The sequence below is a fragment of the Monodelphis domestica genome, chromosome 7 (assembly GCF_027887165.1).
Source record: "Monodelphis domestica isolate mMonDom1 chromosome 7, mMonDom1.pri, whole genome shotgun sequence".
Taxonomy (NCBI): Eukaryota; Metazoa; Chordata; class Mammalia; order Didelphimorphia; family Didelphidae; genus Monodelphis; species Monodelphis domestica.
Genome location: NC_077233.1, coordinates 83,897,662 through 83,919,466, shown reverse-complemented (window position 1 = coordinate 83,919,466; position 21,805 = coordinate 83,897,662). Strand labels below are relative to the sequence as shown.

The following is a 21,805-nucleotide window of genomic DNA, read 5'->3' as shown; positions in this document are numbered from 1 at the left end:
TATAGTGTGTTTGTTTTTTACTCTTAAAGGTTTGTTGTTATTCAACATTTACTGACTTCAGGCACTGGGTGTGTATTCTCCTGGATAGAGAATTTAACAAATGTCAAATCTTAATCATTATATGTAATTTTGTTCTAAAGACTTTATACTTTAAAGGAGAAGAAGCAATAAGTTCACAATGAATTGGCAAGTTTTTCTGGGTTTTGCCTTGAAGTTTTAAAATCTTAAAGTACTGAAGTTTAGATACTGTCCAGCTATGGACAGTTATTATTTACTACATTTTTCAATTCAAGACCACCTTCCCCCACAAAGAGAAGACAAACTCCTGGAGGGCAGGATCTATTAAATTTTTATCTTTGTATTTCTAGGCCCAGAACTTTAAACATAGATCAGACTTAGTAAAACTTTGGTAAAATTAAAAGTATAATTTTACATAGCAAAATCCCACTGAAGCAATTACTCTTTTACTTACAAAACCTCTGGAGAGAGGAGAAATTAAAAGATTTTTTTTCAGAGCAGAGATTATATATATATATATATATTATATATATATATATGTACATCAAATACTATATATATATTTATCTTTGTATTCCTAGGTCCTAGCTTATTTCTTATATCTTTGCACATAAATGCTCATTAAATATTTGTTGGATTTTCTTAAAATATGTGGCTTTTTTATTTTTTGGCAGAGAAAATAGTAGCTTTTATAGATCTTTGTGTTTTAAATATAATTTTGGATGTTTTTCAGTTTGGCTTTAAGAAATGCAATTAGGGCAGAGTAATGTTTTTTATGATTTAATAAGAGAATATAGTCATGACATGAAATAATGAGAAAGTATTCTTCCTTATTGTTAATTGTTAATATTTAGGGATGGAGAAAGAAACACAGATATAGTCATATTTATAGGTGAATGGAGGGAGAGGGAGGGGGGAGAGAGCAGGGGGAGAGAGAGAGAGAGAGAGAGAGAGAGAGAGAGAGAGAGAGAGAGAGAGAGAGAGAGAGAGAGAGAATATATGAATCTCATTTAAGTCTGACCATTTCAATAATGTTATTTTTTCCATGGGCTATTAAAACTATAGTTTTAATATCCATATCTATAGATATGGCCAGACCTAAATGAGATTCATGCTGTCCCTCTCCCAGAAAGAATAACTGCAATATATACCTCAAGGCCCTAAAACATGTAGTTTACCAACCTGGCCATAAAATAAACCATTGCTAGGCTATAACTTATTTTGGCTTTTCTTTTAGCAGATATGTTGTTTCTTGGGGACTGATTTGTCCCCTTATTCAAATAATCATCTTTTTGGTCTGATGGTGGAGACAGGTAATAATGTCTAAGAAGCTAGGGGATATGTGGAGGGAAATAATTAATTTTAATATTTCTTATGATTAAATGAAGCATCTCCTTCCTTTCTTTTCTCTCTCTCTTCACAGGGCAAATGGAGGGATGCTTAATATACCACATTTGCCACTGACATCTTCTATCTAACCTGATGACCATTAGGCCTTATTTGATTTGGCTTCTTTCTAGCTCCAGTAAGTTATCACAGTCAAAGATCTTTTTACATTTGTCCTCTTTACTTAATATTATTTGTACCCAGGAGTTTTATTTGGTGCTGCAGAGAGAGGAGACTGCAAAAAACTCCCCCTCTCCCTTACAGAGTTTCTCTTTGGGAAAACTTTGTCCCTCTTACCTCTGAAAAATCTGATTTATTGTATTTTGCCTTTTTTATTTTTCTGCCTCTCGTTCTCCCAGAATTTCCTTCACTCTCCCTAGGTTCAATTGGTTGAACTAGGAGAACCATTTCCAATTCATAGTCTCTCCACCCCCCACACCCCATGATTTGCACCACTTTGATTTCCACCTTCTCTCTCTCCCTCTTTCCTCTCTCCTCTCTGTCTCTCTGTCTCTCTCTGTCTCTGTCTCTCTCTTGTCTAGTCTCACAAAGTAAATGAGGCTTCTTTAATTGGGTGTGGATGTGGATGGGGTGAGTTAGGGTGTTCTGCACTCCACCTCTCTGATGGGATGGAGACCCGCACCATGGAAGGGGGATATTGACTGGTCTCCTCCCCTTTATTGGTATGAGACACACAGACTATTCACAGTAGGCGCAGAGCTGCTCCGTTAGTGCAAATGCTAAGTCGAAAGCAAAGCAGCTAGAGAAATGGGAAATTGTGTGTCTATGTGTATGTGTGATGGGGAGGAGTGGCGATAGGAGGTGGGAGGACACAGCCCAGGATGTGTATAGCAGGGAGTAGGTGAGGGAGAAGGAGGAGGGGACGGAGATGGGAGCCTAAAACTGACTCCAGCGTGGTCCTGTTGTCAGATCTGTGTTTTCTTCTTGTCAATCTGCTCGGATTGGGGAGACGTGTCTGGGTTCTCAAGCAGTCAGTGCGCAGGCGCAGGCCAGTCGGCGCCCCAGAGAAATGCTCTTGAACGTAGGAAGGAAGGGGATCACCCTGTCTCCCTGCTTCCCTCTCCCTTGCTCTTTTCCTCTCCTCTCCTCCTCCTCCTCTTCCTCTCCCCGCTTCTTCCTCCGCCTCGCTCCTCCCGCTGTTCGTTTGCCAGTCCTCGCCCTCTTTGCCTTCCTGACGCTCAGACTTTAGCCCTGCCACCGTTAGCGCGCTGCCCGCTACTCGGAATGCTCTCGGACGCGCTCCTCGTCCTCCGCAAGGATAGGATAGGATAGGAGAGGCGAAGATAGGGGGCAGGCTAAGGCTAGCTCCGCCTGAGCTACCCCATCTCTTCCCTCTGCATGACTTTTTTTCAGTCTGGCTTTTTTCGATTCCGGCTCTTTGGATGGTGTTGGGGATCACCGGGAGTGTATTATCCTTTGAGTGCTGGGGAGGCAGGGGTGACTCTGTAGCCCTGGTGCTTGGCTTTTGGAGAGGCGGCGGCGGCGGCGGCGGCGGCAGTGGCAGCTTTGGCAGAGGCTCCTAGCTCGGCTGCGCCCTTGGAGCCCCTCTATGAGCTGGAGAGGAGCGGGGGAGGAGGGGCCCTCGGAGCATCTCTTCCCTGGGGTTTATGCATGGCACTGACATGGAGGAAACACCGTTTCGGAAAGTCAAAACGAAGAGGAGGAAGTGTCCGCCCTGCGGCTGCGCCCCCTCGGGGGGCTCCCCGGTGCTTCTGGAGGCCATCGCGTGCGAGGACGAGTTCGACTGCAAGGAGCTCGAGTCCCTTTTCCGGAATTACAACCTGAAACTGGAACAGACCTCCACGCTCAAGGCGCTGGCTGTGCTCATTGTCCTGACGGGCACCCTGGCCCTGGGGGAGCTCATGTCCGGACCCAGCCTGACCATCTCCAAGGGTTCGCACCCCGTGCATTGCATCATCTTCCTCTCCCTCTTCATCGTTACCAATGTCAAGTACTTACAGGTCACCCAGCTCCAGCAAATCGTCAAACTCATACTGCTCTTCAGTTTCACCTTCGCCTTTCTCTGCTGCCCCTTTTCGCTGGGGGCCTACGGCATCGAGCCCCCCACGTCCCCAGAAGAGGGAATGTGGCAACTCATGCTAGTCACCTTCGTTTCCTACTCCTTGCTGCCAGTGCGGAGTCTTCTGGCCATCATCTTTGGGATAGTGGTGTCCGTCTCCCACCTCATCGTCACTGCCACTTCAGTGACTGCCAAGAGACACAGACTCTGGAGGACGGTGAGTCCATGTTCCCCCAAGTTTCCCCAACCCCTACCTTCCACCTTTCTTCCCCAATTCTTCCTTCCCTCTCCTTTTCCTTCCCAATCACTAGAAGGAAAAGACATTCTGGGTCTCACGGAAGAGGTGGTGGAAAGGAAGCTACCAAGTGGACAGGGTCGTGTGTGTATGTGTGTGAAGACTCAGGACTAGGGACTCCTGCGTGTACACGCATCAACGAGAGGCGGTAAGAGAGAGTGACTGTGTGTGTAAGTGTGTAGGTGTGTTCCTCGAGGCTTCCCACCAGCCCCGGAGCAGTCGCGTGTCTGCCCGCGCGGCAGCTTTAGTACGTGTTGTACACTTGTGTGCGCCTACCCTTTGCAGCTGGATCTCAGTCGGACCGCTGTGTTTCTGCGTCGAAGGAGACTTTAGAGAGACCGCAGGCCATTCTAAGGCTTGGGGCTGCACTAGCGAGCAGACGGGATGAATGGTGGTGTCTGGGAGCAACGGAGTTTAAGCAGGACGCCCACAATGCTCACTGACCCTACTTTGACTGAGAGGTCAGCGGAGTGAGGATTAACGAGTTTTAAGCAGGCTAGCTGCCCGGATGGGAAATATGCCGGAAAAATGAGATAGGTGAGGTCATGAGCACTGGAGGGAGGAAGGGGTTCCCAGAGGTGTCTAGGGGAATTGGAGAGCCAGTGAAACTTCGAAAACCTGTCCCAGGGATCACCTAATTCTAATTTGGACCTGGAAGGAACCTTAGAGGTGATATAGTGCAAAACCTTCATTTTTTTTTTTACACATCAGGAAACTGAGGCCCCGATCAGCAGAGAGAATTTTTGGGAAGTGTCCTTATTCTATTATCTCTGTTCTGGTATTTCTTTCCTCAAGCTCAGTTACGCTTACTTCTGCATCCTCTGGCTTCACGCAGTTCAGAGCCCGCAAGTTAGCACTGCTTCCAACTTTCTACCTGCCCGAGAACGTGAGAAATGTTTCTTTAGCTCTGCAGCATCCCGGGGATCTGGCCCAGCGCAGTGGTGGTGAAGGCTGCTGCTGCTGCCACCGCTGCTGCCTCAGTGGCTGGGGCTGGCTCCGCCACAAACTCTTTACCCCTTGACCCCAGGAGCTGCTATTTATAACTCATCGGGACTTTCTCTAGAACCTGGAGCAAGACTATATATGTGTGCTTGTGTCTATGCGTATGTGTATGTGTGTATCTGGGGCGCTAAGGTTGGGAGAAGTGGACGAGGACCATGTCTACCTGTTTGCCTGTGAACAACCAGAAGCCAATCTGTTTTGGGCTGCGTTATACCCTCCCCAACTCCCCGAGCTGCCGCTTGGATGTGTGTTGGGCATGCTCCACATTTGGGAGAAATGAGGGGCTTTTAAAAGGGGCCGCGTGGAAAATGGGGGTGAGAATGGAAAACATCGAATTCTTTTCCCCACCAATGTGATGCTTTGGGAGGGTTTCTCTTTGCAACTTCCGAGGAGACGAAATTAAAAGTAACCAAGGGCTGGGAAATGAATTTCGCAGGCTATTGGAGTCTGTTTCTCTAGTGTTTGCTTGAGCGCTTCCAAAAGAATTGCAGTCACATAGGTGAACACTAGCCAAGTGGCTGACCCGGAGGCACTTGTTCAGACATAGGGCACATCTCACATTCAGACTTGAGCTGGACACATCCACTACAATTAACCTGGGAATCACAGCTGCAGAGACTTGCCTACTAAGGATTATTCTTAGGCACACAGCCCTGAGCTGGGACCGAAATACAGTTTTCTAGTGGGGGCAGGGAGGAAGAGGAAGGGATAATCTGGGCTTTATAATACACCCTAATAAGCCAATGGTCTATTTTTAAGTGCCCAGTTAGCATTTGCCTTTTCAAACACCAGGGATACCATATGTGTAAAATGAAAAGCTTTCTCTCTCTCTCTCTCTCTCTCTCTCTCTCTCTCTCTCTCTCTCTCTCTCTCTCTCTCTCTCTCTCTCTCTCTCTGTCTCTCTGTCTCTTTGTCTCTCTGTCTCTGTCTCTGTCTCTTTGTCTCTGTCTCTGTCTCTCTGTGTCTCTGTGTCTCTGTCTCTGTCTCTCTCTGTGTCTCTGTCTCTGTCTGTCTCTGTGTCTCTCTTTCTCTCTCTCTCTCTCCCTCCCTCCCTCCCTCCCTCCCTCCCTCCCTCTCTCTCTCTCTCTCTCTCTCTCTCTCTCTCTCTCTCTCTCTCTCTCTCTCTCTCTCTCTCTCTCTCTCTCTCTCTCTCTCTCTCTCTCCTCCTACCATGCCCCGAGAGAACTATCTCTAATTAATTTAGGGTCCTTTTAATAATATAGGAGATTCCTAAGGAAGTGAATGATAGAATTAAGAAATTCATCCCTAGGATGAGAAGACAAACATTTCCTAAATGGCATGTCCAGGACCTTTGGTAGCTTTGATACAGGCATCCAAAAGCCATAGCTGGTAAAGTAGCCTGGTGTAATGTGGAAAAATCATTGAACAAAAAAACCAAATGGCCTGCAATTTTGCTCCCAGCTGTGCTGCTGATTCGATTCTTGATTCTTGAGGTTGGATAAGTCCTTTAACCTCTTTGCAACTCAGTGACTCTACTAGAATACCACTCAGGTTCCTTCCTTCTTGAAGTTTCTATGCTTTAGTGTTAAAAAACTAATCTCTTCTTGTTCATTTACAATCACATACATATCATACCTATAAGATCTTTGGCTATTAGTTGACCCTGTCTTTCAAAGCATTCTAAACCAGCTGATAGTTTCAGCCTTTTCTCCTACCCCCCCAAAATGACTATTTTTTATTCAATGAGAGAAAATGGCCTACTTTCAGAGACAACTGGCTAGAAAGTGTATCTCTCAAGAGGAAGATGTTAGGAACTAAAGACAGAAACTCAGTGAACTCTTTTATCAGAAGTTAAACAGAAATGCAATTTATTTTTCAGTGTAAGGGTTAAATATATGTAAGAGTTAAAGTGAACATTTGCATGCAGATAGTGTCCTTCTGGGACAAAACTCTACAATGATGAGCTAATTGAATAAATAAATGGATACTGCTTTACAATATTGTTTTAGAAAGCAAATAAAGGTAAAATACTCTTAATGCAACTTTTGGGGGAGGTCAAATAATTCATACTTACAGTAATAACTAATAATAATGCTTTATCAGATATTAAGACTGCCTTTCAATAGGCTTTATGTAGAAAACATGAAAATAAAGTTTCTATCACCATTAGATACCTTTGATTTTTAAAAACTGGATTTATGTTGGATTTTCATTTAATGCTTGCCTTGATCTTTGGGACTTCAAAGGGAGGAGAAATGATGTTGAATATAATTATTCTTAATTAGCTATGTAAACCTTGTATACTTGAGATGAGAGATAGTTCATGAATATGACAGAAAATGATGATTGAGATAAAATGAGCACAACTGCAAATAACACGTGTTCCTTCTTGCTGTTCTGTACCCCCCATCTTATTTCTTTGTTTAATTTAAACATCTGGAGTCATTAACCGATTCTTGATTGTTCCCAGAATAAAGAAGCATTTCTTGGGGAAACACCTTCAAAAATGGTAGTAGTTGGTAGAATTCAAAGACCTTCATAGGAACAAGGACCATCTGACTATCACTTAGGTCTGTTTCCTCCCAGTCTAATCCTAGAAGATTCAGCAGTGTGTTTGATGTATATATCCATATATGTGTGTATTTGTGTGTTGTATATATGTCCATATATGTTTATACCCATATCTGTGTAACATGTTTATATAGCATATAGCATGTTTGTATGTGTATACATATAAAATACACATAGATGTACATATTGCACATATATGAATATATGTATGTATGCACACATTCAGCAGAATAAAAAATAGAGATTACAAAAATTTGAGAGGCTGCTTCATAGTGGAAAAGGCTTTGGTTTTGGAGTTAAATGGGCTCCTTTGAAACTGGCTGTGACATTTCCAAGTTGAATAATCTCAGGCAAGTCATCTTATTTTTATTGACTTTCTCATCCTGCCCTGCCAAATCTATGAGCCTATGACAATAGTTATAGACCATTTGAGTGAGAAGCAACTAGTTCATTCACCTCATTTTACAAAGTAAAGAAATGAAGTTTTGAAAAATAAGTTGTTCCAAATCATTCATAGCTTGTTGGTGACAAAACCAGCAGAATAGCCTGGGCATCCTGGCTCAGCTCAGTGTTCTTTCCTTCATATCACCATGCTGTCTCCCCGAGGTGTACCATCTCTTTGGATCCTTGGATTTCATGTATTGCCCCAGCAGAGATGGTTTTGATGACTCTAGTACTTTCTTTTCTGAGAAAGGGGAGAATGGATCCTCAGAGCTACACCCATCAATTGCATGTGGCATGACTTTGGATCCAGAGAATGCAGTACTAGTTTCCTGTGTGGCTTCCACCATCTCTGATGGTGTGGTCAAGTGATGCCCTCCAGTAGCCTTTTCAGCTTCTCAAGACTTGTGTTTATACCATGCTTGTATATAGCTCTCCTCTCAGATGTGCAGAAGTATGTATCCCTTGTATCAGAGATGTTTGCAGTGTGGCAGGCATTATATTTGGTTAATTTCCTATTTTGCTTGGCTCCAACCTGTTCCAGTGGTCAATCTTTGCAGTGGTCAGCATACTAATATGGGCCAGTAGGTGTTGCAGTGGATAGAACACTGGACTCTGACATCAAGAATACCTATGTTCAATATGTTCAAATACCTATGTCAGCCTCAGATGCTTCCTATCTGTGTGACCCTGGGAAAGTCACAAACTCTTTCTTCAACTACAAAATGGGTATAATAATAGCACTTACTGCATAGGACAGTTGGGAGAAATATTTACAGGGAGCAGCCACTCAAATACTTGTTCCCTGTCTCTCCCTTTCCCTACCCCTCATGGGAGGCATGGATAGTCATATCAAAATAATAGTCTTTTGTTTTCTAAAGCAAAGAAGACTCATAGAACAAAGATACTGTCTGATAAGTAAATCAGTCTCACTAGGAATATTGTCTTTTTGCTATTTAGAGTCCCCGCATAATGCATCTTCCAGAAAAGATTTCACCCCAGGGAATCTGCTCTTTTGCCTCCAGGAGGTAGCTTTAAGGTTTGAAGAGCAGATGTAGCCTATTGCTCCCTGATGTATTTCACTGCCATCACAGCATGTATGTGTTACTCCAGCTGGTAACTCCAGGCATCCCTCATGCTTTCTCCGTGTAAATCATTCTTGTTCACTAGGTGATCCAAAATACTATTCTTTTGGTGCTTGTGGCAGGGGTAGAGGATGGGAGTCTTTAAGGTTTCCTCTCCTGATGGGGCAGGGGTTTATCTTTCTCTAGTAAACCAGTCTCTAGGAAGGCTGATAGTTCTTGCAGCATGGCATAATGAAAACAAAGTCAGAAGATTTGGATTTCAGTCCTGACTCTAATGCTTATTAATTGTGTGATCTTAGATGAGTCATTGCGTCCATTCATCTCTTTGTCTATAAAAGTAAAGTATTGGATTTTAGGTGCTATTTAAGGTCCTTTGACTATTACCCTTTGAATCTCATAAGTTGCTACCAGAGATTCTGCCATGTCCCTTTCACACCTGCACAGAGACTCGTTAAGCAATATTTCCTTTGGTGTGTTACCACAAGGACTCATTTCTATACTTAGTAGAATGGGACTGGGCAGCACTGATTCTATTGATTAAATGATGTGAGAAATGCGGTGGTTGCCTTTGCTGTACTCTAAGTCCCTTCCATCTCTAAATCTCACAAATTTATGATCTTACCCCAACTCTTAGGAATTCCTTACACCGAAGAGTTAAAGTTGGAGAGCCTTTCCCCCCAAGTGCTACATACCCCTTTTAGTTTCCAGGCTTACAAGAAATCTCAATTCTTCTCTGATTTCCTTCTCCCAAATATTTAGGTGTGGTTATTCAAATCACTTCATACAGGACCAAGACCAGTCCCTATATTGACTTCCTTGCATGTGTGGCCTTTCATTAGCAGTCTTTAATGTATATTGGAACAGTTTGTCTATAACTCTGCTAAGCCAATGAGAAAAAGATACCTGAACTCTGCTCAGATGGGAAATTTTAATTTCAATGAAATTTCTAATTTAGAAGGACTATTTCTCCTTCTTTGTCCATAGCACATCCATTTAGTTGCCTGCTAAGAAAGCATACTTGAGATCCATGTTTTACAAACTTTGTGTAACTTATGACAGAAGAAACACAACTATTGCAAAGGGCTTTCTCATTACATGATTTGGCAGAATAAATAAGTAAATATTCATTTTGTAGATGGTAAAATTCTATACTTAGGGTAAGGTAAGGAGGAGAGAGAATTACTGCTTTCCCATGGACAAAGTCCATGGCATCTTCTACTTTACCATGTCTCTCTCCTCTCCATTCTGTCCCTTTCTCCAACTTTTTGGCATTCTACTTTCTCCTTGGATTTCTTAGTTATTGTTCTTTGACTAGAACAGACCAATTGTCCTCTGTATATCTACTTGCTATCAAAACTGATTTTGTCCTTGAATATATTACTAATTATGACTTTGAGACAGAATAAATAATGTCTCATACATATTTTCATATATTTACACACACAAATACACATCTACATACACAGTGATTAACAAAAATCAGATTCACTTAAAAGCAGTCCTGAATTCTTGTTACTATTTTTACCATGTTTCCCAGTCAATAGATACTAATTGTATAAATACTATAATGTGAGTTTCTTGAAAATTTTCTGTATTAAAAATCGGATCCTTACATTTTAAAAGTTTATGAAGCACTGATTCCAATTGTGCTTACAGATCAAGATTTTCCTTTAGAAATAACTAAAGAAAATTAAATTAAGATAACTTTTAAACATAATCTCACACCCATTAAGCTGCAAACCTAAGAAAAAGCAATGCAATTCCATATGAAGAAATAGGTAGAATTATAACTTTGTAGATTTATTTTGGAGATTAATCTGATTATACCCCAAATAAGTTAGAAAATAATTATGTATGACCTGAAATTGTTACCAAAACTAAATAACTAAAAAAAAATTAAAAGACTAGTCAAGGAGGTTCACAGTAGCTTTATTTAAAAAAAATGCAGGAGGAAAAAACTGGAAGCAACCTAAAATGCCCAACAATAATGGAATGGTTAAATAAATTATGTTTCATTGATATAATGGAATACTATAATGCAATTAAGACTGCATACAAATAAGGCATGCTTGAAGAGTATAAATAATTCTTAAAGACCTTTTGAAATAATGTAGTACAGTAAAAGAATAGAATGCACACTAAGATCTTGTAAGATGGAAATAAATGGACAAAGTATAATGGAAATACTTGGAGTGTTTTTATAATACTTTAGGCCTTGACATTAATTATTTAAAATGTAAATAGTTATAAAAGCAAATTTAATTAGTTACATTGATGGTCAATATTCAGTTTATAATAAATCAGTTAAAGTATTTTCATCATGGAATGAGTCCCTGTGACATAAGTATTGCTATAACATTTTAATACCAAGATCTTTGAACAATGGAGTATAATTCTATTTTACTTCCTGTCTACTTGCTTAAATGATATTTTATTAGAAATGACAAAATCTGTATATATTCTAGTATAAACATGAGGCCCAGTTCAGTCTACGCCTTGCCTCTAGTATATGTGGTAGAATCTTTCATATGACTAGGCAACTAAGTAGGAGACAGTGAAATGTTTAGCAGTAAAAAGTAGGAATATGTTTCAGTCAGTGTAGCTGACAGTTAGGTAGGTTCCTTAATTGATGTGCCATTAATAATGGGGTTTCTTAAGTGTTTTAGTCCACTGAACAAGATTTCAGTTTAGGTCCATTTCCCACAAGATTAATAGATAGCAGAACTTCTTAGAAACAACAAATTGCTCTCTGTATTTGTGGAATTAGAAAGGATTCTTCATAAAAGGTCTATATGGGAATATGAACCCAGCTACGATTTATTGAAATCTGAATTGCTATCATGGAAAGGCTATAGAAAATATCTCCTGAGTTTGGGAGTATAGATCTGTTACCTCATTCACTTCCTATTGGACCATTCCATGTATGAGATGCCTAGTGTGATATGCTCCAAGGTAGCTATAGGGTTCTTAGACTGAATAAAACTTTCTAGAGTTCTCTTCTGGTCATCTCTATACTTGTCTGCCTCCGATTCTCACATTAATATATTTCATGACCCTCCTGAACTGGAAAGAAATCCTTCTCTTTTCTACTTTGACCTGCTCACTGAGGATTTGCCCAAGACTGGCTATATTTCTGGCATTGCATTACAGGGAGACCAGCTACTCTAGAATTTCTACAGTCAGTCTTAATTCGTGTGTTTAACTTCAAATACTTCAAACATTCTTTGGTCAACACTCCTCTCTGAGTCTGTTAATAAATGGCAGCTTAAGAAAGCATTTTTACCAGCCTTAACTCTATTCCAAATCAGATCTAATTGGATAATGATTATGGGCAATAGATTTAGTAAAGAAATTGTGTTTATCTTAAGGTCAGTTTAGTGAGATTGCTTTCATAGGAAATTTTCTAAAAGTAATACATCTCCTACTCTTAACCTCCAATAAACATATCTGGTTGGTGGATTTAGTTGGATTTCAGAATTTCTTTATCACTGTGGGCAGGGAGGCAACTTCCCTGCTGTGTAGTCCTCTCCCTTGCTCCAATTTCACAAAGATTTTTGTATTTAAATATTCTTAAGTGTCTACCATCTGAAGAATTCTTATATCCCAAACATGTTTTGGATGTCATAGCTTTCCTATGGTGTCCTTGGACATCTACAATGAGTTGGGTTTTGATCCCTAGAGGCTTGAATTAGATTATGAGATTCTAAAAGGTAAATCCATTAAGACATTCCTTTTTTTCCCCCTTTACGTAAGTTTTGTTGTCTCCTAATATTACTTACACGTCAAATTCCAAGTCTTTTTATTTTGAAGTGGAGATGTGTGTGTGTGTGTGTGTGTGTGTGTGTGTGTGTTTTAATGTTAGATATGGGAAAGACATTCTTTTGTGAAGACAGTATGGAGGTATGCAGTTGGCTGCCTATCTGTGTCAATGAATTGCATTTCCATTATGCTGAGTTCTCTTCTATAAATAGTAAAAGTCAGATAGCCATTGGCAATATACAGAATTCATAATGATAGGAAGGATATTAAAAAAAATTCCAGCTAAGTTCTTGTTTTAAAAATGTGAATTTTGCTGAGGCAATGATAATTGAATCAACAATCAAAATAGTGACCATGCAGGAGCATTTGAAATGTCAAGCTGAGGAATTGTTTCCTTATCCTTGGTACTATTGATAACAACTGAAAATATCTGATTGGGGGACTGATACAGGATTGCCTACAGTTTAGGAAGATTTTTTTGTCAGCATGGTTGTGGATGGATTGGAGGTAAGGAGGGCTGGAAACACAAAGAGCCAGAAGGAAGGCATTGTAACAGTCCTGGTAAGATCTCTCAGATGGGGGCCTTGTCATGTACTTGGATAGAACACTGACCCTAGAGTCAGGAAGACCTGAGTTCAAATATGACCTCAGAAACCTCTGTTTGTCTCAGTTTTTTTCATGTTTAACACAGGGACAATAAGAGCCTCTACCTTCTAGTGTTGATGTGAAAACAAATGTGATAATATTTATAAAGTACTTAGCACAGTGTTTGCCACATAATTCATACTATATAAATGCTAAATCTTCCTTCTTCCTCTTCTTTTTCTTCTTCTTGTCCTTCATCTTCTCTTTCTCTTCTTCCTCCTTTTTCTCTTCTCCTCTATTTTCTGTCCCTCTTCAGCTTTTTGATCTCCTTCTCCCCCTCATTCTTCTTCACTGAAAGCTATCAATAAGTGGAATGATTCGAATCAATCACCTTTCAGAAACCATTTATAGCACCATGATTGATCTCAAGAGCCCATTTAAAATAAAAAGAACATTCTGTGGCCAGCTCCTATCTTGTAGAATGTCAAATGAGGCCAGATTTCTTAAAAAGAAACAAGAAATTATAGCAATAAGAGTGAGTAAACTGATATGAAAAGGAAAAAAAAGACCATTGGGATGGAGTATGTTAGAAGAATCATGTTTTATCACTAGAAGAAGGATGATATAAAACTCTCTATGTGTCTATATAGTATCACTGATCCACCAGGAATTTTGGTTTGTTTATCTCTCTGTAGATGTAGAAGTGATGTCCACAATGGAAGTTATATGACTAGAAGATCCCATAGGCTCTTTAGGTCAAAGGATCCTTTCAGAGACATGCAAAGTAGCAGTGGCAAGGGGTGGAAGGGTTAAGAATTTCAAAGGAACTTATTATGTTTATTCTGTTCACTGTTCCAGCTTCTCTCTGACATAAAGAAGGAATGGGATTGTAATGTTTATAGATGAATACCAAATATAGAAAAATGAATTTATTATACACCCCTCTCCAAATATATTAGTTTCACTCTCAATTTTAAGATTATATTCAAGAGCCACATTTATCACAGTATAAGAGAAGACTTAACCCCTTTGGTAGCCACAAAATTTTAATAATGATTGTTTTTTATCTAGGAGGGCTTGATATAAGCAGCATCATAACTGGGAATTCTGGGACTTGGTGGAAACAGTGAGTGAAGACCGCCCCAATTGGTTGTAATGGGGGAGGGAGGGTAGCACCAAGATGGTGACTTTGTAGCAGCAAAAACAGAAACTGTTCTGATAATCCTTCCAAACCAATTGGTTGTATTTTTACTAGGAAAGATCTATGCCCCAGTTCTTATGGCACAGTTGACTCTCACCCTTTCCATTTTGTGGGAGACATGGTAGAGGAAAGAAGTCCTTAGAGAAGAGTGGAACTCTTAAGGTAATATAACAAAGATAGGGGCAGACATGACTGGGAGAGAACAGAAGTTTCCCCTCTACAAGAGTCCCGGGGCAAAGCCCTACATTTTAGACTCCAGTTATGTCTCTGGAAAAAAAAAGTAATAGTATAATTATACCACTTTCTTTCTTTGTCTAACTTCATTCAGATATTAAATTATAGAACATTTTTATCCTTTCAAAATTAAAATTACTAATGAGTGTTTCCATGAAGACCAATCCCTCGCACCACCACAATCATCAATATAGGTACCATTATGTACTCTAACACTATTCAGAATAAAGAGAATATTTTTTTAAAGACCAATTACCCCAAATGTAAAGTATTATTTTTATAAGCTCATTTTTAGGGTTTTTTTACTCTCTTTTTCAAGTATAGATAGACCAGAAAACTAAGCTTCTAACTTAAAATATTCATATAATGACTATAATTATAATCGTGCACATATTTTAATTTGAGTATGTCTTTCTGTGGTTTTATCCATGAAATGTTAAGAACTGTTGGGCTGAATTTAGAAAGGATTGTTTTTTCACTTAAAATTATTAGTGGAATAAAGGGTAGAATCAAGGGTTTTGTTTTATTTAAATCCTGGTTGCTTTTGGATAAATTCATCCAGTAAAATCCACTCAAATTTTGAAAGAAGAGCTAAATGGGACCTATTACAGAGAAACAGCATATTGAAAAAGACATCTTTCTTAGAATGTTTATTGCTACCCTTTCATTTGATTATACTGAAACAGGGAAATCAATTTTAGCAAAGGTGGATTTAGAGGCAGTGCTTACCATTAATGTATGTACTACTATATGCCCTTAGTACTCTATAGCATTTGTAGTTATTTTGAAATAATATTGAAAAAATTATGTTTCTGAAATAAAGTGTTTGGAAGATATACTAAAATTCCCATTGATTATAACTGACTTTTTATATATGAATTTTTCCTATCTTAGTAAATTCTTTTCAATTCAAGAAGCATTTATGAGACAGATACAATTCTCAAGGCATCATGTTTTAAGTGCTTGGGATGCAAAGATGGAATCAAGACTTACTCCATGCTCTAAAGGCACTTACAGCATGGCCATAACAAAAGAACAATAGCTTCAGTAATAATGGCTAACATTTCTAATTGTTAAATAGCTCACTAATGTTTATGGCTCACATTTATTAGCACAGTGGGTAGAACAGTGGATCTAGGGCCAGGAAAACAAGATTCCAAATCCAGGCACAAACCCTTATTAAATTGGATGACATTGGCCATGTCTGCCTCAATCTCTTCATATGTAAAATAGAGATAATCCTAGTGCCTAACTCCCAGGGTGGTGGTAAAGATCAAATATGATATTAGTAAATGCTTTGCAAATGGTAAATCTCTCTCTAAGTAGCTAGTTATTTTTTGTAACATTTTTATAGCACTTTACAGTTTTAAAGGTATCTTATATTTAATAGGAAAGGGGATAAGATATATGTATCATGATGACCTAATTCTTACTATACCCCACAGGGTGCTCCATGTCCCAAAACAAGGGTTCTTACCTTTTCTGTGTTGTGGACCCCTTTGTAGGTCTGTGATACCTACAAATCCCTGCTAAGTGGTTTGTTCTTGAATTTATAAAATGAAGTACAGAAGATTGCAAAAGAAACCAATGATTATGAAAAACAATTATCAAAAATATTAACAAGAAATAAAATCACAGACCCCCAGGTTCAGAATCTTTAAAAATTACCTTTCCTTTGTCACAGTTAAAACTACCCTTTCCCTATTGCTAATAATTTCAACCACAAATTATCAGGAAATAATCTCACTGTACATAGCAGGCCTTCAATAGATGTTGACTTGAATCGATCTAAATAATGTTAATGTGTGAATGACTGATGACTCTGTTTGATCCAATAAGAAGTATTTGTGTTTGAGAAAAGGATACTTCTTAATGAAGATCATAAACTAGTATGCAGAATTTCAAAGAGTGCAACCAAGTTCAGTATTTAGGAGCCATGATTAGACTGTGCTTGGGATCAAATAAATAATCATAAGTAGTCAATTATGCTGGAGATTCTACGTCTAGGTGTTCCCTTCAACTAAGTCTGCTTTTCCCACTTTCCTTTCCTTCTTTGGCTTCTGAACCCACATATTCTCTAAAACTTTCTAAATATTTTTCTCAGTAACTTCCATGGCAATTGAATTGGGGCACTAGCATATGAGGGCAATGGGACATTAGTGGCAATAGCTTTTTGTATGAAGGAACCATTTGCAACTGAGGGGTGGATATTTTAAATACAGTTCTCTGAAAATAAAATGAAATTGTCTTCTAGGAAGGGGAATCTATTCTATCTGACTGTGCCCATCAATGTTTTAAAATTGGTGAGATTTTTCTTTTAGAAGCAGACTATCAGAGTAGCTTTGAACCTTTTTTTTCCCCTCAGAGTGATAGAGAACAAAGATAACCCTTATAGTTTAAGTCCTATTTCTAGTTATGGATTTTAGCCTTTTTCTTGTCAAAGCTCTTTTCAAAAGAGTAGACAAAAGTACTGACTGATTGTCATCATTTTAATGGAAATGCTAGATACTCTGTGAATGACCCAACCAAGCAAGGAATAGAGAAGAGGAGAACCATGAAGCCAATTTTGATTAATCAATGAATATTGAACATAGTCCTTGAGGATAAGTTTTACCTGTCTTGAATGAACAGAGACAGAATTGTCTATGAGATTCCTGAATGGAAGTCAGCATGGCTTTGCAGAAAGAGCCATGGATTTGCAATTGAAAGACATTGTATGAAACCCAGCTCTATTATTACATTTATATGTACTGCCTTGGAAAATTTATTTGATAGCCCTGTGGATCAATGACATGTTTTTGGACTAACCAAGCTATAAGGATGTGTTTGTCTCTAGATCCTATGATCCTAAATCCTTGTAGTTCTCAGAACCCATTATATACTTATATGAATTAGTTCTAACTTAGTAGGTTTGCAGAATTAGTCAAATCACAAACATTTATGAGTTTCCTAGGTACCAAACAATGTTTTAAGCACTGGAAATACAAAGAAATACAAAAACACGATCCTTGCCTTTGCAGAACTCAAATTCCAGTGGGGGAGATATTACATATAAGAAATATACATAAAAGGTAAACAGAAGGCAATCTCAGAGGGAAGACTCTAGCATAGAGAGATAGGGGACCAGGAAAAGGTATCTTATTGAGATTTGAAATTAAGTAGAGCCTTGAGGGATGCCAGGAGGTAGAGGTCCAAGAGGGAGAGAATTCTATGTGGAGAACAGGTGGTGAAAAGACATGGAGTCAGGAGATACTGTGTTATATGATAGAAATAGCAAGAAGACCATCTGGATCTTAGAGCTTGTATAGAAGAAGTAAGTATTGTAAGACTGGAAAGGTAGGAAGTGACCAGGTTGTAGGACTTAAATGTCAAACATAACATTTTATATTTGTCAATGGAGATGATAGGAAGCCAGTAGAATTTATTTAGTAGGGATGTGACATAGTCATATCTGCATTTGAGGAATAGCACTTTGGCTATTAGAGTATAAACTAGAATGGGGAGAAACTGGGTAGAAAGACCAAGCAGAAGGTTTGATGAAGACTTGTAATAGGAAATCTACTATGAGTGAAATGAAGGAAATCCATGTGACATATTATGAAGGTAGAAATGACAAGAGTTAACAATAGGTTGGATATATGGAATATGAATGGCACGGCTATTTTGAATCTAGGTGGCTGGGAGAAAGCTGCTGCATTAAGTGGTAGTAATAGCATAGTTAGGAAAAGAAGAGAAAGATGAGTTTGGTTTAGGACATGTTGATTTTGTGATGTCTATGAGACATCTAATTTAAGATGTCCAAAGCCAGTTAGTGATGTGATACTAAAGTTCAGGAAACACTAAGAGGATTATTGCTGTTTGTTGTTGTTCATCCTTTGTTTTTCAAGAGGACCTATGACATCAAGGGGTGATGTCTTGAATTGTGCATAAATTTGGATTACATATACAGATCTGGGAGACATTTTTAAAACAGTTCCCCTTGAACCCCTGGGACTTGATGAGATCACCAAGTGAGATAGTATGGAGGGAGAAGAGAAGACCCAAGATAAAGCTTTGGGTGACACTCAAGGTTTGTAGAAGTGATTGGGTTGAAGAACTAGCAAAGGAGTCTTAGAAAGAGTTGATCTGATGGTAGGAGAGGAGCCAGAAGAGTCACAAAAACATGGAAAGAAGGTAATATTCAAGTGAAGTGCATGATTGATTGTGTCAAAGGCAGCAGAGTTGAATGAGGTCCAAAGTCAGATTGTTATGGATTTAGAAGTGAATAAGAGGAGAAGAACTGGAATAACCTATTGTAGAAGACTTTTATGAGGAGTTTAGGCAGGGAAGGAGACTTGAAGGACAATAACTAATGGAGGATTGTTGTATTAAATGAGGCTCTTTTCACTTCCAAGGATGAAGGTCATAGGGAAGGAGCCAATAGACAGGGAGACATTGAAGACTAGAGAGAGATTAAGTGAGGAAGGCAGAAATGTTAGAGAAGACAGGAGGGAAGGATATCAAAGGTGCATATCTGGGAGTTTATCTTGGTCAGGAGGACCAGCCCTTCATGACAGATCAGTAAAGGAGGTGGTAGGGTATGATGTTTGATTTATGTGAAATGAGGAGGAAGAGAGAAGAGGGACCTCTCTGTTGCCTCAATATTTTTTCTGTGAAATATGAGTTAAGGTCTTAGCTAAGAGGGTGGGAAGAAGGGTGCCACGGGAATCTTGGAGAGAAATGAAAAGGTTGAAATAGCCATAGTTGCTGTAGCAAGTAGAATGGTGAAACACTTAAGGAGACATAAAAGACATAAAAGAATTGGCTTGCTTCAGTGAGGGTCCAACTGAGATTATATACTGTATTTATAGTGGATCCAGTCCATGTGGGTTCATCATGTTCCCTAGCTTTATTCAGCAGTAGGCAAATAGGAGAAAAGGTGAATAGTGGGAATAATCCAAGATTGGGGTTTAGGAAGCTATGATTAATGAAGGAGACAAGGGATTCAAGTGTATGGTTATGGGATTAAGATAGGAAAGGGAGAAGAGTGGCCAGTTCAAGAGTAATTGCTCTTGAAAAGACTGAAGGATTGGAGATTTCCATGAAGATAAAGAACATGGTTAGTGTTCATAAGGTATAGGGATAGAAGGAATTTTGTAGCTTATTAACATGGAAATAGCACACTTGTGCATAATGGCAGTATCAAGGACATGACCATTTCTGTATGTTGATGAAATGGAGTGGAGAAGCAGGTTTTTAGAATCGAGAAGACTGAGGAATTGCCAAATTAGGGTATTTGAAAGAGCATCAACATTACATAGGTCAAATATATAGGTTATATAGAATATATCGTTTATATAGAACATATAGGTTATATAATCTCCTCATATAAGAATAGGAATTAGGGTGGAAAGAGTGACTCAGACACTGAACTCCTGGAGAAGGATATGTTCTGCTCATCCACTGATAATGGCTACCAGGATGTATAACAGACTGTATAGGATAAACGTGAATGAATCTCAAACAAGGAAAATTCCCTCAGTGATTTTGTTAGATTTTGTCAGAATATAGAAGTGGAAACAGGTAGCCTAAATATTCTCATTTTACCACCACAACCAGTATGTCAGAGGATATTAGTGAAATCTTAGTCCTAACTCTAACCCTAAATTCAGTGCCATTAGAAGGGACCACTTTATAGTAGGAGGGTGAAGTTACAGACTGGAAGAGTCTTGTTGAGGGTGGCCATGGGAGACAGATTTGGTTAGGAATGGCCTCCAGTATGTTGGAGCAAGCCTTAGTGCAGGGAAAACAGAGATGAAGATACCTGAGGATGATTCAGATGAGAAATGCTAAGGCCAGGAGACAAGTGGGGGATTTGGCATTGAGGCAGGACTTATTGAGAAGGTGCTAAAGTGAAGATGAAGGACAGAGATGGGAAGACAGATCTAGGGCTGAAACAGGGCTAATGCTCTAACTGTTCCTAATTATTAGGGAAAGTTGATATTTGAAAAAAATTAAGAAAGAAAATTTAAAGGGTTTGGGATAGTTCTCTCTTCCTAATCATGATTGCTAACCCACAGGCTGCTTGTTACAGGACTGGTTTTATGGATAGGCAGTCCAGGCTCAGGGTGGGGGAGATAGGATGGCTAATCAAGAACAAAGTACTGATAACAAAAGTCTTTGTCATACACGGTAAAAGAATATATAGGATGTGGGAAAAAAATTGCAACACCAATATACTGTTGTAAACTGACCCAACCATTCTGGAGAGCAATATGTAACCATGCTTAAAGGGGCCATAAATTTCTACATATCCTTTGATCCAGTACTACTACTGTATATATTCCAAAGATATTAAAGCTAGGGAAAATATTTATGGCAGCTCTTTTTGTGGTGGCAAAGAACTGGAAACTGAAGGAATCAACTGGGGAAAGGCCAAACAAATTGGTTTGTGGTTATAGTGGAATATTATATGTGTCATAAAAAATGACAAATAAGATGCATAAAAAACCTGGAAAGACTTGTGTGAAATGATACAAAGTGAAGTGAACAGAACCAGGAAAACATTGTACAGGAACAACAATAGTGTACTGTGATCAACTGTGAATGACAACTATTATCAACAAGGCAAAAATCCAGGACAAGCTCATGATGAAAAAGGATATCTGCAGCCATAGTCATGGAGGCTGAATGCAGATTGAAGCATACTATTTTTCACTTTATTTCCTCTATAAATTTTTCTATTCTGTAAGCATTATATGTCTTGTTTTACAACATGACAAACATGAAAATTTGTGTTGTATGATAATATATGTACAATCTATACCTATTACCTGCCTTTTTGGGCAGGGGAGAAGGCTGGAAGGGAGGAAGAGAAAGTGAATTGCAAAATGTCAGAAAACAAATATTAAAAATTATATCGACCTGTAATCTGAAAAAATAAAAATAACAAAAAAGAATGTATATGAAGCTCAGCCAAATAACCATTGCTGATTATCATAGCATGGAGGCTAAGTCAAATTCAATCCACTTCAATAAGCATATATTAAGCACCTGCTAGATACAAGGCACAGTAATAGAGGTGGATTCGGACTAAAATGAAACAGTTTTTGCCCTGAAGCCGTTTGAAGGCTATTGGATAGAACCAGTTACAAGGGAATTTCAAGATTGTTTTAGTCTAATACCCCACATTTTTCAGATAAGGAAACAGGCCTAGAGAAGGAAAACAACTTATCCTTAATCTAAAC

The 21,805-nt window shown here is 39.0% G+C and overlaps 1 protein-coding gene across 2 annotated transcripts in view; it reads left to right on the top strand.

Annotated features, from left to right (window-relative positions):
• Positions 1–2,136: 2,136 nt before the first annotated feature.
• The window catches only part of ADCY1 (adenylate cyclase 1), a 367,557-nt gene continuing 347,888 nt past the window's right edge, over positions 2,137–21,805 (top strand). Inside the window, exon 1 of one of the 2 annotated variants that reach the window (XM_056804875.1) lies at positions 2,137–3,662. In XM_056804875.1, coding sequence (XP_056660853.1) covers positions 3,033–3,662 — 630 coding nt within the window. In that variant the 5' untranslated portion in view covers positions 2,137–3,032. The remainder of the gene's footprint in view (positions 3,663–21,805) is intronic. The other variant, XM_056804876.1, reaches the window with a different exon arrangement.